This window comes from Lactuca sativa, chromosome 1 (genome assembly GCF_002870075.4).
Source record: "Lactuca sativa cultivar Salinas chromosome 1, Lsat_Salinas_v11, whole genome shotgun sequence".
Lineage (NCBI taxonomy): Eukaryota > Viridiplantae > Streptophyta > Magnoliopsida > Asterales > Asteraceae > Lactuca > Lactuca sativa.
In genome coordinates, this window is record NC_056623.2 from 136,054,837 (window position 1) to 136,072,073 (window position 17,237).

Consider the following 17,237-nt stretch of genomic DNA (forward strand, 5'->3'; position numbering starts at 1 on the left):
AGTAATTGCTCCTCCGTTTAAGGTAAAGTCCCAGCTTGACTGAGAGCGGAAATTATCCCTATCAGTCTGGAAGCTAGCATCACTATACGCTACAACTCTCAAGTCATCACTCCCACCGAGGGTATAGACCCAATCCTTAGTCCTCCGCAGGTACTTGAGGATATTCTTTACCGTGGTCCAGTGAGCCTTGCCAGGATTCCCCTGATATCTGCTAACTATGCTCATAGAAAAGGCTACATCAGGATGAGTACAAGTTTTAATCCATAAATGGATTTCTCAAGCTTACACACTCTATTAGGGTATTCTGTACTGAAAAAACCCTCTGGCTGACACATGTAAACATCTTCATCCAACTTTCCATTAAGGAAAGCGGTTTTGACATCCATTTTCCATATTTCATAATCATGAAATGTAGCAATGGCTAACAGGACCTTAATGGACTTAATCTTTGATACTGGTGAAAAGGTCTCATCATAATCAACTCCCAGAGTTTGAGAAACGGCCTTTGCAACTAGTCGCGCCTAATATGTGTGTAAATTACCATCCATGTCGATCTCCTTCTTGAAGATCCATTTTCACCCAACGGTCTTACGACCCGGTACATTGTTAACCAAGTTCCGAACTTGATTGTCATACATGGACTGTATCTCGCTGTCCATTGTCTCTTTCCATTTAGCAGACTCGGGGCCTGCCATGGCTTCTGCATTGTTGTTAGGTTCATCCAGACTTACCAGTGTCTCATCACTGATAAGTGTCTCACCTTCCCCAATAATATGGAAACCATAGTAATGCTTAGGTGCATTCCTAACTCTCGTGGAACGCCTCAGAGGAACAGACTCATCAATTGGGTTAACAGGAGTTTCCTCCTCAGGTTGACTGTTAGGGTTTGAAGTTCCTTCACCACTTGACTCTTGAATTTCTTCAAGGTCAATTAGCCTCCCACTGTTTCCTTGGCATATGAACTCTCTCTCTCTCTCTCTCTCTCTCTCTCTCTCTCTCTCTCCCTCTCTCTCTCTCTCTCGAAAGACACCCCTCCTTGCTACAAAGACCACATTCTCACTGGGTCTGTAGTAGAGGTAACCAAAGGATTTTTGTGGGTAGCCGATGAAAATACACCTCTCACTTCGAGGTTCGAGCTTATCAAGAGTCTCACGCCTCACGAAAGCCTCGCAACCCCAAATCTTGATGTGGTCTAGATTAGGAACTTTTTCAGTCCACATCTCATGGGGAGTTTTGGCAACTTTCTTTGTAGGGACTAAATTAAGGATATGGGCGGCAGTCTCTAAGGCATACCCCCAGAATGAGATTGGTAGCGAAGCTCGACTCATCATGGAACGAACCATATCCAACTAGGTTCGATTATGCCTCTCAGCCACTCCATTCAACTGTGGTGTCCTGGGAGGTGTCATTTGTGAGACAATCCCAAATTCCTTAAGATAGTCGAGGAACTCTGTACTAAGATACTCACCACCAGGATCGGATCGAAGCATCTTAATGTTCCTGCCCAATTGATTCTCGACTTCTTGTTTAAACTCTTTAAACCTTTCAAAAGTTTCTGACTTATGCTTGATTAAGTAGACATACCCATATCTACTATAATCATCTGTAAAAGTCACATAATAACGATTAGCATCCCTTGTGGCAGTTTTGAAGGGTCCACACACATCTGTGTGCACTAGATCCAACAAACCTTCACCCATTGCACAAGAACCAGTAAAGGGTGAGTTTGTCATTTTTCCAAGTAAGCATGATTCACAACTATCGTCTGACTTTAGGTCAAATGACTCCAAGACTCCATCCTTTTGGAGTTGGCCTATGCGTTTCTTGCTTACATGTCCAAGACGACAATGCCATAATGATGCTTTATCCAAGTTATTATTAGAAGAATCAATACACGACACATTATTTCATAGGTTATCTACAACAAACACAACTTCTTACACACCATCACAAGGTAATGCTTTAAAATAAAGAACATTATTAAAGAAAGCATTTATTCCACCAACTTCATTATCAAAAGAAAAGGTAAAATCTTGTTTGTACAAAGCATGAAAGGAAATAATATTTCTTGCCATTTTAGGCGAGTAACAACATTTATTCAAATCTAATGTAAACCCACTACTTAGAAACAAAGAGTAAACTCCAGTCTTGGTGACAGTTGAAGCTTTCCTATTCCCCATGATCAAGTTTATCTTTCCATGCTCCACATTCTCACTTCTTCTTAGTCCCTGCAAATAAGAACATATGTGAATTCCACAACTTGTATCAAGGACCCAAGAGTTAGAATAGGGTGAGTTATTATACAACATTGTGTAAATACCTGCATGGGTGGGTTTCACTTTCCCATCCTTAACATCTTGTTGGTACTTTGGGCAGTTCCGCATCTAATGCGACTTTTCATGGAAATAGAAGCATTCAACCTCTTTTGGGTCAGAAGAAGGAGTGACGAAACCTTTCTTGGTTCCACTTGAAGAGGAGCCATCAAGGGTCTTACCCTTGGTACCCTTCGAAGACCACTGAGGAAGGAAAATGTTGCTTCTTCTTTTGTGGTGGTCGATGAAGAAGAAGAAGGTGTTGGTGATGACCTTCACAACACAGAGCTTTATCTAGTAAACCGAGAGCAAGGAAAAAAATGTAGGCTTGATTTTCTTTTTGTGATCAGCAAAAAAAAGCTCGATTTTCTTCTAGATTCTAACATATATGTTTTTTTTATTCAGATGAACATAAGAACAAACCCTAAATCTTCATTTTCATTTTTCTAGATTAGTGGGTTCTTGAATGGTTTCTTCCATTTTGTTACAAATATATATATATATATATATATATATATATATATATATATATATATATATATATATACATATATATGTGTGTGTGTGTATGTGTGTATGTGTTTGTGTGTGTGTTATTCTTCAGCTTGTGTTCTTTATCAGTTCAGATTCTTTGATTTTGTTACAAAATCAAACAATTTATGTGTTTATGTTTGTGAGTTCATCATATTTGTTTTTGATTTTTGGGTTGGAGCATCATGAGTTTGTGTATGTTCTTGAGTAGATGAAGTTAAAGAATGGATGTATGTGTGTTGTTGATCTAAAAATAAAAAAAATCAAATTGTTTTAGATTTTTGGTCGAAGACTCATTGGAGAAGACTATCAGAGTCTCACCAGAGCCACAAAATATGCTGGAAAGTTGCTATAGCAAGTCATAAGGAATTGACACTATTGCACAACAAACTTTTAGCTTTGTCTCGGATTGGTCTCTCAAGTTATTCTTTTGCGCAATTTGTCCCTCAACTTTCAAATTACCTATTAATTACACATTTATACTCAATCATAAGGGTTTAGCCGGTTCTGACGCTTTGTTGGCATGGCTGACCTGGAAGTTTCATCCCTTATGTAAGACACAACATCAGGGATTATTAACTGAAACCCTGAATCGGCAAACTTCCTTCACATTTATTACTGTACTTGCAACTCCAAAAACCTCAAACAACTCTCAAAAAAATTTGTGCACAATGTCGTCCTCTTCTTCCTACAACTCAGCCGTTCCTCACTTTGGTAACGAGGACGAAGTCCAAAAATGTTGTCGTGACTTGGAAGCATTGCAAAGGACATCATGGACAGCAAAAAAACCCTACATTCCATTTTTGAACTATCCTAACTCACTGGTAATCTCCGATCTAAGCAATATTTGTTTATTTCTTTAGATTGTGATAAAAGCTAGCTTCAATTTTGGTAAATGTCATGTATGATTTTAATTTACGATGTTTATGTTAGCAGAAATTATGATCAATGATGTTTGGTGACTTACGATGGTTGATCTGTGATGTTTTGAGCTGAAATTTGTTAAATTTCTTTCATGTTTGAATTTTCATGCTTGATTTTAGATGTTTGATTATTATTTTGCTCTTTGATTGGATAGATGACCGAAAGGAGGAGTTTTAGATTCTTCCATTAGATAGATGATTGGCTATAACCAAGATACTACAAGGAGAAGTTGTGACACCCAATTTTTTTTTTTTTTGCAAAAATTTTGAACTTTTAAAACCCATCTTAAATTAAATTAAAACAAATGAAATAGTCATAACATAATCCATCAACTTAATAAGCATATAAAATAAGTGCGAAAGTAATAATAATAATAAGGTCCCAACAAAATAACTAGTAGCGATGTCCCGATGCTCCATGTCAAGCCTTAGCCTCTTTAATCTTAACACCTGAAAAGTTATAAGGGAAAAACATAAGCACGAAGCTTAGTGAATTCAAACACAGACATTGTACTAACATTCATATTTACTAGCCCTAATCCATTTTCCAATTATAATGATAAAGACAAAGAACGAATCAATGTCTATATTACGAGAAGGACTTGTAGGTTTGAACCGCACCGGGAAGATCCTGTATCATTTGGCCCTAATCACCGCACCTCACGAAGAGTATTACGTTGGTGATCTTACCTACCCACCGCACCGGTAAATCCGTATCCTTTGGTGGTGTCCCCATATCCATAATTAGTTACATACAGTGCACATGTACGAATTAAAACAATACTTATATAGTATAAATTCAAATAATCACACACGAGCTAACTAGCAAACACAATCATCAATACAAAGGTGTGAGAGAACTCACCTTGAGTGAGTATTAAGGATGGCTAACAATCAAATAATGCTACCAAGCTTGAGCAAACTTCAAAACCTCGCCTAAGAAGGACTAAAGGTTAGAAACGAGAAGTAATGAAGCTATGAGTTGAGAAAAGAGTAATCACAGCAAGGTCTCTAAAACAGACCTGCTGTTCAAAATGGATTTACTCCAAAATCTAAAACAGAAACATAGCTTTAACTAAATTTTATAGGAAACTATGATTGCTCAGGATTCCATAACTATAAAGAACTCATTCTAACTCCAAAAGATGAATTAAATATGAATTTTACAAAATGGTGTATCACTTCTGTCTCCAACAATACAGTCGAGTGATGTTGGCCAATTCTACCCAACTTGTGAGTAGAATTCGTCCAAAAGAAAATTAAGAGAAGTAAAGGACATACAAGTGAAAGTCTCAGAGTTGGAATTGAATGAAAAGCATCTCTCAAACTCCAGATATAAAATTCACATTGTGGACAATCACAGCACTAGCAAAAGCTGGTGACTGCCCACTGACCTGGAGTGTGGATCCATTCTAACCAATTTATAATTGGAAATAACACCCCATATTCTCCAGATCTTAAATTCATAATATAAGGAACATATAGAAACTTGGAATCACTCTGGATCCTTTTCCAAGCCTTAGAAATGATGAAAACAAAATGACATATCAGAACAGACCCGGATCAGACCTAACAGCAAAGATGCCATTCTTTCACATAGATAAAGCCCTTATCAGTGAGGTTGGCCTTCTTAAGAAAGTTAGCCAACTCAATTTGTGAACTTGTGGAACTGGTTTGGGGTCCTTTTGAGTTCTAGAGCTCCATATATGATTTTTACAAAATGACTACAGATCTGATGGAAAACAGAATCGTAGCCACCCGTGATTCCTTTTTGGCTTATCCATCCTTCTCCTTTTGAAACACATTTTAAGATGTGTTCATCATCCCAATTCAGTCCCCATGATAATGGTGGTACTAAAAAGGGTTAGGGATCATTAGGATTTCATTTAGCCTCAAGTATGTAATAATAATCAACATGAAAATAAACATAAGCACATAAAATCATCATTCTCCCTTTTAGGGTTTCCATGATCTTTTGCCACATGTAATCCCCTAGATCCATCATCCACCATATATGGGGTGAAGATAGGATCTTGAGATGATGTATAACATACAATTACAAATAAAATAAGAAGGAGAAGAGGTGAAGATGAAATCATAAAACTAGAACAAGGTTATGAATCAAGTTGTAAGAAAGGATAAGGAGGTTCATACCAATACGAATCAAGGCTGGAAATGAACAAGAATTAAGCTCCAAACAGCCCCTTGGCTGCTCTTGATCCCAAAGAGAGAGAGAGAAGGACGATTTTTGAGAGAGATGGAGGGTTTAGAGTGTTTTCCTTGTGTGTGTTCCAAATGATTCAATTTACACATTAAGTACTATTAACTAGATGGACATTGCAAATAGGCCCATAGCCCATGGACTTCAAAAAGGAGTTTACAAGATGATCAAAAGAGTCCAATAACATAAGAAATCAGACATTGGTTAAATAAATTAACCCAAGGTTACAAGGATAATTAAATTAAAATAACCAAACGTACCGAGAAAACCCGGGGCGTTACAGAAGTTGTATGACATGAAGCAAGAATTGGAGTCATTGTAGGGTTTGCTTGTCAAGGCCAAGAATGACAAAAGAGTTGCTCAACTAGAAAGGTTGGTGGACAACCATGAAGCTAGGATTACAAGGTTGAAGAGGTGCTTGATGTGGTATGTGTTGCTTTGTAAATGCTTGTTTGTAGGGTTGGTTTGGTGTGTCATAAAGTTATGGAAGTAATGACATACTCTTAAGATTTTTGTATGGTTGATGTAAAAATTCCAACCAAGATGCATGTCTTTTGTACGGTTGATATATAATTCAACCGTTATGCATGTCTATTGTTAGACTATGGTAGTGGGTTCAACGTAATCTTGTGGATGATTGGGTAGTCTTTTGGTCCTATAAATCAGTTTGTAAGATACTCTTCTATGTAAAATAATGAAGATTTAACTTGGAAAGTGTACTTGGAAAGTTGTCTCAAGCTTATTATAATGACTAGTGCTGTTTTATTTAGACTTATTGTGTTTGTGAAAGTGTGTATCAGTACATGGAATATGTAGGAGTAGACCACTATGTTCGCTTTTAATGTACAGAAAGTAAGTAATTGTTAAACAATTGGGACCACATTGTTTTGGTACATCTACATCATGCATAAATATTATTAATGTACCATATTGCTCATTCATGTGCATGCATGCAATAAATTAGGCAACCAAGTGTCTAACATTATAAATTCATTGGAAGTAAATCAAAACAACTTTCATAGAAAGAAACTAAAACATTACAATTTAGGAAACATACTTTGTTACAAAATAAACACCATTATCTTACAATAAAGCATCTTTCATAAAAACATTCCCATTTAGACAACCAACTTTCATAAATGACAAACCACCAAGCTTCATAAAAGACAACCAACCATGACCGCATTACCAAACACTATCTTACTCTATGTTAAGAGTTTTTTCCTTTGAATTCCCTAGATCACCATCATTACAAACTCTTTTAACCAACTTCAAGTTCAAGATTCTCTCTGACTTTCTTTTTCTCATACTCTTTAACAAGTCATAAATGTGTGGTACTGTTGGGACCTGTGTAACTTGCACTTACTCTACTACCTCTTGGACTTGCACCTCCTCTACTGCCTCTTCAACGTACACCCCCTCTACTGCCTCTTGAACCTCCACCTGCACTGCTGCCTCTTGAACCTCCACCTCCTCTAATTCATTTTCAAGTAGCACCTCATCAAACAATTCATGTAAATCTACCTCAACTTTAACTTGTGTTTCTTGTGTTTGAGTTTCTTCCACCTCAAATAGGGTGACTTGTATCTCTTCCTGGAGTTCTCCTTTAACATGTATAGAACGGAAAAATATGGGTATGTAATAAATGAGAAACAACTAAACAATTAAAGTGGTTTTAGTGTATTACATCCACTTGCTGGTTGACATCAACGTTTTGTTTCCTTTTGTTCTTAATATTTAGTTTATGGGGTCTTCCAACAGAAGAAGTTGTTTTATTGTGACCTGGTTGCTTACAAATATTGCACTTGAACCCTTTCCACTTTTGGAAACCTTCTTGGTGCCATTATTAGTAGTTGACTTCTTACTCTTCGTTTGTGTTCTGCCATTATTTTCTGTGGCATCCCTCTTCCTTTTAACAGTTGGTCTCTCAGGCATTCTACTCACAGGGGTAAAGGTGGTGTGTATTCAATTTCTGGCCACATGCTAGACCCATCCATCCCTGTAGTTCTATACCTATATGATTTCATGTAGGTATTGCTATTGAACATTTTGTTCATATAATCCACCACATTCCTATTAAGATACACCACGCTAGCATCATAATGGACAAAACCATATCCTATGACTTGCCATAACCTACATGAGAAAGTTTTGTTCTCCAGATAAGCCTCATTTGCATCTCCAATTCCTCTCACCTCAAACTGATTCAAGCCACTTGGTAGTACAATATAATTTCTCTGATAGAGCTTTAGTTTATTTTGTAGCTCTCTTATTTCCAAGCATACTTGATTTCCCCATGCTTGTCCCTTCAAATTTAACTTGTATAATCTTTCCATCATATACAGTCTTAATTCCTCTAACATTGTGATAAGGGGTTTTTTTTCTAGCATCCACTATGAGGGAATTGAAGATTTTATACATGCCATTCTCTACAGCAACACAACATCTAGTTTGGTAACATGCCAATGACCAAGTCTTTGGGTCTTTATCCATCAGGTACTTATGAGCATATGGATTTATCATCTAAAGCTCTCTCATTGTAGTTTTGAATTATTATTCAGTTGTTGATCGTGCAACTCTCCAAAATAAGGTACTGTAGTGGGCACCACTATACCTTTTATGAAAATTTTGATTGATGTGTCTAGCACATGGTTCGTGCTCTGCAAAGGGTAGCATCTCTTTCACAGCTTCTATCAAACCCTATAACCACAAACTTTAATAACATTTGATAGCAACAAACAAAGCATAGATAATCAATAATATTATAATAAGAAATTAGTAAATACCTTGTGCTGATCTGACATTAAGTTGTATCCATTTCATAAATGCAATTGCAAATCATCTATCAGATTATCCAAAAACCACTTCCAATTCTCTTTGTTCTCAACACATACTACTGCCCATGCAATGGGATAAATCTAATTGTTTTCATCTCTACCAATAGCACATAGTAATTCTCCCTTAAAAATACCTTTCAGAAAATGTCCATCAAGTCCTATTATCCTCTTGCATCCCTCTATCCATCCTTTTTTCACTCCATCAAAGCAAACATAAAATTCACTAAAGTACTTCTTCCCATATGGCATGTTGTTGACATCAATTTTGACAGTTGAACCTGGATTTGATCTCCTAACATCTTCTCTATATGACCATAACTTTGCATAATGTTCCACAAGAGTTCCATTTATTAGTTGCAAATCATATTTCTTGGCCCTCCTGCATTGACTAAGACTCACATGAATACCAAACTTCCTAATAACTTCTAATCTTAATTTTCTAACACTCATTTTTTGTCTGTTTAAGATTTGTTTAGTATAATGACTTCCTATCCATGAATATGGAACCAATGAACCTAACTTAAAGTTCGTACCAAAATTATGTTCTAAATTCAAAGATTTAATCTGGAAGTTGTCATCTTCACTCATCCATGATGCCCATAACTTGAAGGTACACTTACACTTGCAACAATGTGCCAACAACCTTTTCCTATCATTATTAACAAAGTATAATTGGTACCCATTGGCTATGGCATAGTTGCACAACATAGTTTTTACTTGAGCTGAATCTTTAAATCTCATACCAAGTATGGGCTTTTGTTTCTTCCTGTGTGTTAACTCATTAAAAATGGCATGAACTTGACTTGTGGGTTCACTTTCATCCTCATCTTCTACATCATAGTTGGTATACTCCTGCCCCCTCTTCTTGGGCACAAAATTTTGTCAAGAATTTATCGTTACATGTCCTATTCATAATAACTATTTTCTCATTAAAATCCACGATCACATCCCTAAGGGTACCTATGTCATCATCCCCACCACTAATATAAGAATCATGGTCATCCTCATTCTGACTTACACATATCATATATTACATGACCAATATGGTCCACATAAAGGGATATTTAACCATCAGTTCCATATGCATCAAAGATGAAACCTGTATATTTCAGTTCATTCGAGATAGGCATAAGACCACTCAAAAAGGGAGCACATAACTCATAATTTTATAGTTTCTTACAATCTAATTGCATGAAACGTTCGAGAAAAGTAATACACTCTGAGTGTGTCATACCAGAACAATCATAATTTATGAAGGTGAATTTCCTACAATTAGTCTAAGATAAAGGACGGCGAATAAACACCCCCTTAAAGTTCAGTTCCACTATCGGAAATATTGCATGGGGGTTTGAGGTTGACATAACTTCTTCTTCCCCCCACTTCACTTTGTTATGTGCAGGACTTGTAAACCCTAGCTCTGGCTCGAGGTTTTGGAGTACTGCTAATGAAAACGACGACTAACAACTATAAGTTCCTCTCATTTACACTTGAATTGTCTCATTTAACTTGATAATTACGTGGAATTGCCATTGTGGCCTTCGATTATCTTTTTATTCGTTTTTCTAATTAACACGTAAGCAAAGTAAACAGTTCATCCGGTTCCCTTGCTTAAAATGGCGTAATTGATAGTTAATTTGAAAGTTGAGGGACAAATTGCACAAAAAAAAAACTTTAGTGGCCAATTTGGGACAAAACTAAAACTTCGTTGCTTTACAGTGTCAATTTTCCCAAATCATAAGGATGTTTTTTGAACAAGTAAACAGGTTCAAGGTGAAAATATGGACAAAAAAAAAGCTCAATGTCTAAATGTATACAAAACAAAAAATAGATTACCCATGTTAAGTCATTATCCTTATTATAAACATACTTGAAATTACAACAATAATTTTTTCAAAGATTACAAAATTAGCAGCAAGTTGCTAAGTACACGTGAAATAATATTAACATTTTAAACGACTCATACTATGCAACTTTTTAAAACAATTAGCTGATAACCTACAATTAAACGTACTTCCATAAACCAAAATCTCATACAATTAAACAATAACAAATAGCCCCGGTTTTAGCCAAAAAAACATAATTATATAATTAAAAGTGTCCACAAGTAAACGTATATTAACAACTTTTAAAAGGGAAATAATATCACACAATCACTATTATTACCATCACTATAACATCATCATCATCCAAAATGGTGTCTCCACCCATAACGACCCATTGACCCATCATCACCTCCACTCGAATCCGGGCTATAACCTGTTGACCATTTAGATTGAGCTCGAACACCATTAGCCCCATTGCCATATCCTTTAAGGTTCGGGCTTGGGCTTCTGGGGGCCTGAAAAATGCCCCCAGAACTTGATGTATCAAAGGCCAACCATTTTTTAGTGGCCTGACCTTTGTTTTTTCCTGAGTTCTGGGCTCGAACCTTGGCTTTAGCTGATTGGGTTGGGGCCATATAGCTAGGAATCATGTCTGATCCTGACTGGCGTCGAGATTGAGAGTGTTGGGCCGAGTCGACGGTTTCACCACTGAGTCGGCCCGTAGTGATGTATTCGGAACTCACCGGTGTGACTAGGTCCATTTCAACTGTTTTAACTGATATATTGTCGCTTGTGGGTTGGGTTAAGTGGGACCCATCATGGGGCCCTATTGGGTGGCCTTGGTAGGGTTGTGATGCCATCCAACTTTCGAGCCAGTTCCATCCCCATTGTTGTTTTTCATGATCATTGGGATATGATATCGTGTTATCGCTTTCTGATGGTATGAAATGTTGTTGTTTCTCTTGCTGTTATTTCAAAAAATAATAATCTTAGTAACATATATGTATGGTTATTTCTTTCAGTAAATGGCTAATTACAGGGGGAAAAAACTTTGCATTTTATTGTATCATCAATTTACACAGTTACCTAATTATTTTTTTTAACTATATAAAAAACCATGTTTGGTGGTTACGCGGATTGATATCAAGAAACAATACTATAAAAATATAATATACTTTAACTATAGCTAAAGCGATAAAGCGGTGAAAAACTGTTATGTTTTTCTATATTTTAACCTTTTGAAACTAGGTATCCGGGAAAATGAATTTTTTAATCAGCCAAAAAAATATAATAATTTATTTACCATAGAATCTAGTTAACTAGCTAATCCAATAGAATAAAATGATGAAAAAACATTGTGCTTTTATGCATTATAGCCATTTCTAAATTTAGGTAACCATGAAAATTTAGTTTTTGAAAGTCAAACAATATACTTAATATATAACATAACTAATTAGCTAAAGTAATAAAATGGTAAAATTATTTTCTATATTTTAATTTTTTATAAACTGGGTAACTATGGAAATGTTTTTTTTTTTTTTTTTTTTTTTTTTAATTATTTTTTAATTTTTTTTTAAAATAGTCAAAAAAAAAAAAATACAATGTTTTAATCCTAAAACACAGCTAAATAGCTCAATCAATAAAAATGGTGAAAGTTCATTATGATTTTTTTTTTTTAAAAACTTTTTTATAACGGGTTAACTAATGAAATGGTTTTCTCAAAGTAGTCAAATCGATTCAATGGTAAACACACATGATTTTTTTATTTTATTTTTATTTTTATTTTTATTTTTTTATTTTTTAATTTCTATTTAGCCTTTCATCAAACACTCAAAACATTAATACGTACACGAACCTGGTATGCAAACGCGTATGCAAGAGCCCTTTCTCTTTTCATTTCGGCATCATGTTTTCTCAAAGCAGTTTCTTTAATCTTTTCAATGCTCTCATTTATGTTTTCTCGTGTTTTTGGTGACACTATCAGCTTTTCATCTTTCCCGACTTTCTTTTGGAGCTTTTCATGTGTTAATTCAAGTCTACGTGCCCGCACTCTTGCTTGCACACGCACCAAGGCTTGCATACACCGCATTGTCATTTGAGCTTGTTTTCGTACATTATGGCCCCTTACTAGGGCTTGTAACCTCACTAGTCCCTTTAATGCTCGTAATGCACGTCTAGCCTACATGAAATAACAATGTACTTTTATTTAAGGCTGAATGCAAGAAATATCAACTTATTTTCGTTTCTTTCTAAATAATAGCATCATGATTTCATTTCTATTTATTACAACATTGCACATTACAAACTTTTTTTTCTATCAAGTCATAGTACTATGAAAAACATATCAAATTTTGGCGTTGTACTTTTGATTTTTTTTTCTAATTATGATATTATAATATGATAAATTTCCCCAATTATAGCTATGAAAATCGTTTTATATTTTAATGAAACATTGCTATAGTTTGGTAAAATTTTCAAAGTACAATGATGGAATAAGAGAAAATGAAAGTAGTATGCTATAACAAAACAAATCAATGAAAGTATGTTACTATTTCTTTCATGTACCCCAATCTTATATAGCGTTCCCACACCCAAAAACAAAAGAAGCATGAAATGGAATTGAATTTTTGTGTTACAAAGTGTTTTGACTATTAATCAAATATATAAAATACCCTTAAGCTTGTCAAGATATAGGAATTTGTTGATTGAAATAAATGCTATCAATAATCAATAAATTGAATAGAGGTAATTTCTGGAATTTTGTTGAAAACCTAATAATAACCAAAACAAAATGTTTTGTTTCTTTATTTGGGAAGGAAGGTTATATATATTATACCCAATTCAAGAAATAATGAAGGTTTTCGAATCAGGATAAACACAAGAAATAACAATGTATTTTGATTTATTTGTGTATTATAGTATCTTACATTCACTTCTTTTTATTACAACATTCTACTTTTAATTTTCTTTCTGCTTAAGGCATTACACTTTGAAGTTTTTACCCACTTATAGTGTTGTACATTTAAAAATTTTATACTTTTTTAAATTTACCATATTATAGGAGTGAAAATTTAATTGCATTTAACCTTTTAAATTTAGCAAAAGATTAATTTGTGGAAGGGGTATACTTACTAAATATCCTCTATAGTATGATTGTATGAGGATAGCAGCTCTTTCTTCCTTAGACCGGCGGCCATAACCGGCGAGACGAACAACTTTAGCTGCCGCCTGAGCAGCGGCAACCGCCGCCTCCGCCGCGGCAGCGGTGGCCACCGCCACCGCAATAGCATGATCTTGATCATCACCCGCCTGAGACAACCGATCACCATCACTTTCCTCATTTGTGACATCCGGTGAACTCTCTGCTGGAAAATGCTCAAAAGACACAACCTCGGGCTTGTCTTCTTGATGTTTATCCACCACATTCTCCTTGCGAAAACCATTCTATAATTGCTCATCAATTGGTTAATTTCCAAAATAAATTTAACAAATTTCACTAATGTATGCAAGAATCGAGATTTAGATTTAAGAATCATATGTGATTGTGATGAAACATAAGAAGCACATGATCTAGGGACATAGTTGATTGTGATATTATAGGTGGCCTGATGGTTATATCTCATAAAATTTCACAAATTGCTGGGCCAAATTGCACAGTGTAAAAGGTAGGGGGACCATTCATGATAGTAGTAAATATCGAACCTCCAAGAAAAGCCAAAAGGACAAAGATCACATGATTAATGATAGAAATGGATTGCACAAAAAGCAAGTATAAATTTAATTCAACACCTAATTATGTGTTTAACCCCTAGTGAAATTAGATCAAAGCTAGCATTACATTTATGTTGCCTCGCAATTGTCGCACATATTTAATCAGATCGAAATTGTTGAACAGATCAAACTAATCATCATTTCAAAACAAAATAAAATATGTTTTTATCCAAATCTGCAACTACTGTTCCTAAATTTGCACTACATAAGACGACATTCATGGTACAAAACGAACAAAAACTGTTCAGGAGAACCAAAATACGGACTCACATATGCTTTTTTTGTCAACATTTTGTACGTTTCAGTTCATCGATGAACAGTTTACGTGTATAAAACTGAATTCCAAAACCAAAACAAAAACTAACCTTCTCATTGAGATCTTTGTTTGAAGGCTTGAACACCTTTTTCACAGACGAAAACCAACCACTCCCTTTCTTCCCCATTTCAACACGGAAACAGATCACTTAGCAATCGTTTCAATCTACAGAAAGAAAGCTTTCACAGACATTAAACGCTAATTCCATCAAGTTACATACAGAAAAAACGGAAGCCAGTAATGAAACCTTGAAGGAAGATGAATCTTTAGTCGTATTATGGATTGATCTGCTTTTTGGTGTTGTTGTTGTTGAAGTTATTGATCCATTCCATGTGAAAATGAAAACCGTAGCAGAAAATGGTGATGATGATAAGTGAAATGGAGAGAGATGAGAGAGGGAAAGAGAGAGAGAGAGAGAGAGTGGGAGGAAGTAGTAACTGCTGGGCGCGGAAATGGCGTTGGTTTATTAATCGTTGTCACGGGTGGGTAGGTTTTGAAGCTAATTGCTACTCATACACTTTCTCGAAACTACGGTCTACGCTTCACATACACTCCTCAAACACTTCTATGCCCCACATGTTTCCCCAAGGTGACTAAGAATAAGAATTACATTATCAAGAAAATGAAGTTAGATTATTTATTTATTTATTTAAGTTGGGAGGATATAAAGAATAATAAATATATATATTATAATATTACTTTGATATATAACTACTATATTTTAATTTTTTTTCATCATATGTTGTCATTGTCAACACATTGAAAAATCTACATTTAGGTTATTTGTAACCAACATTCTAATGATATTTATACATGCAGACATTGACAATTACACTAATGTAAATTAACTAAAAGAGATAAGTATAAAAAGTAATAATGTTTTAATATATAAAATTTTATTATAGTATAACATTTTTGTTTCTTTTATTATAAGAAAACAACAATAAAACCCAAGTCTGAAAAAAGAAAGATAAAAAGGAGATATGATACGGTACGCAAGATACTCACAAATTGCTTGTGTTGATCATAGCTAGCATACACAAAAACAAGTTTATACCTAGGGATGAGCATTTGAACCGGTGGATCGGACCGGACCGGACCGTTTTTTTGGACCACCGGGCCGGTTCTTGGTTCTAAGATTTCTCTCCGGTCCAGTCCGGTTTTTTTCATGGTTCGGTCTGGTTTTTACCGGGTTTAGAACCGGTTGGACATGATTAAGATTTTTGTGACGTTTTTTAAACACACATAACTCATTCGTTTTAAGTCGGATTGACCTGCGGTTTTTTCCAACATTTAGTTTACAGTTTGTAAATGAATTTAGACTATAATTTTGTTTATTTTGGTATTATATTCACCATGTTACAATCCTTCAAAGTAGAGCTATCAAAGCTGAAAAAATTCAGCTTTTCAGCAACATTTTGTAATCTGTGATGTTTTTTAGACACTCATAACTCATTCGTTTTAAGTCGGATTGACCTCCGGTTTTTTTTCCGACATTTAGTTTACAGTTTTTAGATGAGTTTAGACTATCATTTTGTTTATTTTGGTATTATATTCACTGAGTTACAATCCTTCAAAGTAGAACTATCAAAGCTGAAAAAATTCAGTTTTTCAGCAAGATTTTGTAATCTGTGACGTTTTTTAAACATCCATAACTCATTCATTTTAAATCGGATTGACCTACGGTTTTTTCCAACATTTAGTTTACAGTTTATAGATGAATTTAAACTATAATTTTGTTTATTTTGGTATTATATTCATTGAGTTATAATCCTTCAAAATAGAGCTATCAAAGCTGAAATATTTCAGCTTTTTAGTATTATTTTATACTCTAATTCCGAGTCCGCGTTTAGCACATGTGGTAGAGTTGTAAGTGAGTATCAGACTAGTTTATCGACATTGATAGTTGAAGCTTTGTTATGCACCCAAGATTGGATGATAAAGTTTACAAATCTGATAGTTGACAACGTTGATGACATCTTGAACGATATTGATATAGCTTTGGGTAAAAAAATTACAATCTTTATTCTTTTTTTATACAATTATTACTTTTTATTAAATACTAACAACATTTTTCATTTGTGTTTATGTAGAGATTGCACAAGCTTTAAATATGTTACATATGGATGACAATGATATGGGGAAGAGGCCAATGGAAGATTAGATTATGAGTTTATGAAATTTGTTAGTTTGATTGACTTTAAAGTTTAAACTATGATTTTTGTTGTTACGATATTACTTTTGTATGTTCGTCTTAAAATTGTTTAACTTTTGTTGGTGAACTTGATTTGTATGTTAGTTGCTTTTATTTGGAAAATTAATTTTTGCAAATTGCAAGTTATAATATTATACATCAATGTAGATTAGTTAGGCATGAAACGAAAACATATTAATTTGCAAGTTATAATATTATACATCAATGTAGATTACTTATTATACTCTATGCAATTAAAGTTGTACCGGTCCAAACGGGTTCAAAAACCGGAAAACCTGGACCTGGACC

At 34.8% G+C, this 17,237-nt stretch overlaps 1 protein-coding gene across 1 annotated transcript; it reads right to left on the reverse strand.

Annotated features, from left to right (window-relative positions):
- Window positions 1-10,815: 10,815 nt before the first annotated feature.
- Window positions 10,816-15,214, reverse strand: LOC111895058 (protein IQ-DOMAIN 21). Its single transcript, XM_023891178.2, has 5 exons — window positions 14,982-15,214; window positions 14,784-14,899; window positions 13,780-14,091; window positions 12,503-12,826; window positions 10,816-11,612 (listed from the first exon to the last, which is right to left on the reverse strand). Exons 2-5 carry the CDS (start codon window positions 14,859-14,861, stop codon window positions 11,007-11,009), a joined length of 1,320 nt encoding a protein of 439 aa, XP_023746946.2. The 5' UTR covers window positions 14,862-14,899; window positions 14,982-15,214; the 3' UTR covers window positions 10,816-11,006.
- Window positions 15,215-17,237: the final 2,023 nt, after the last annotated feature.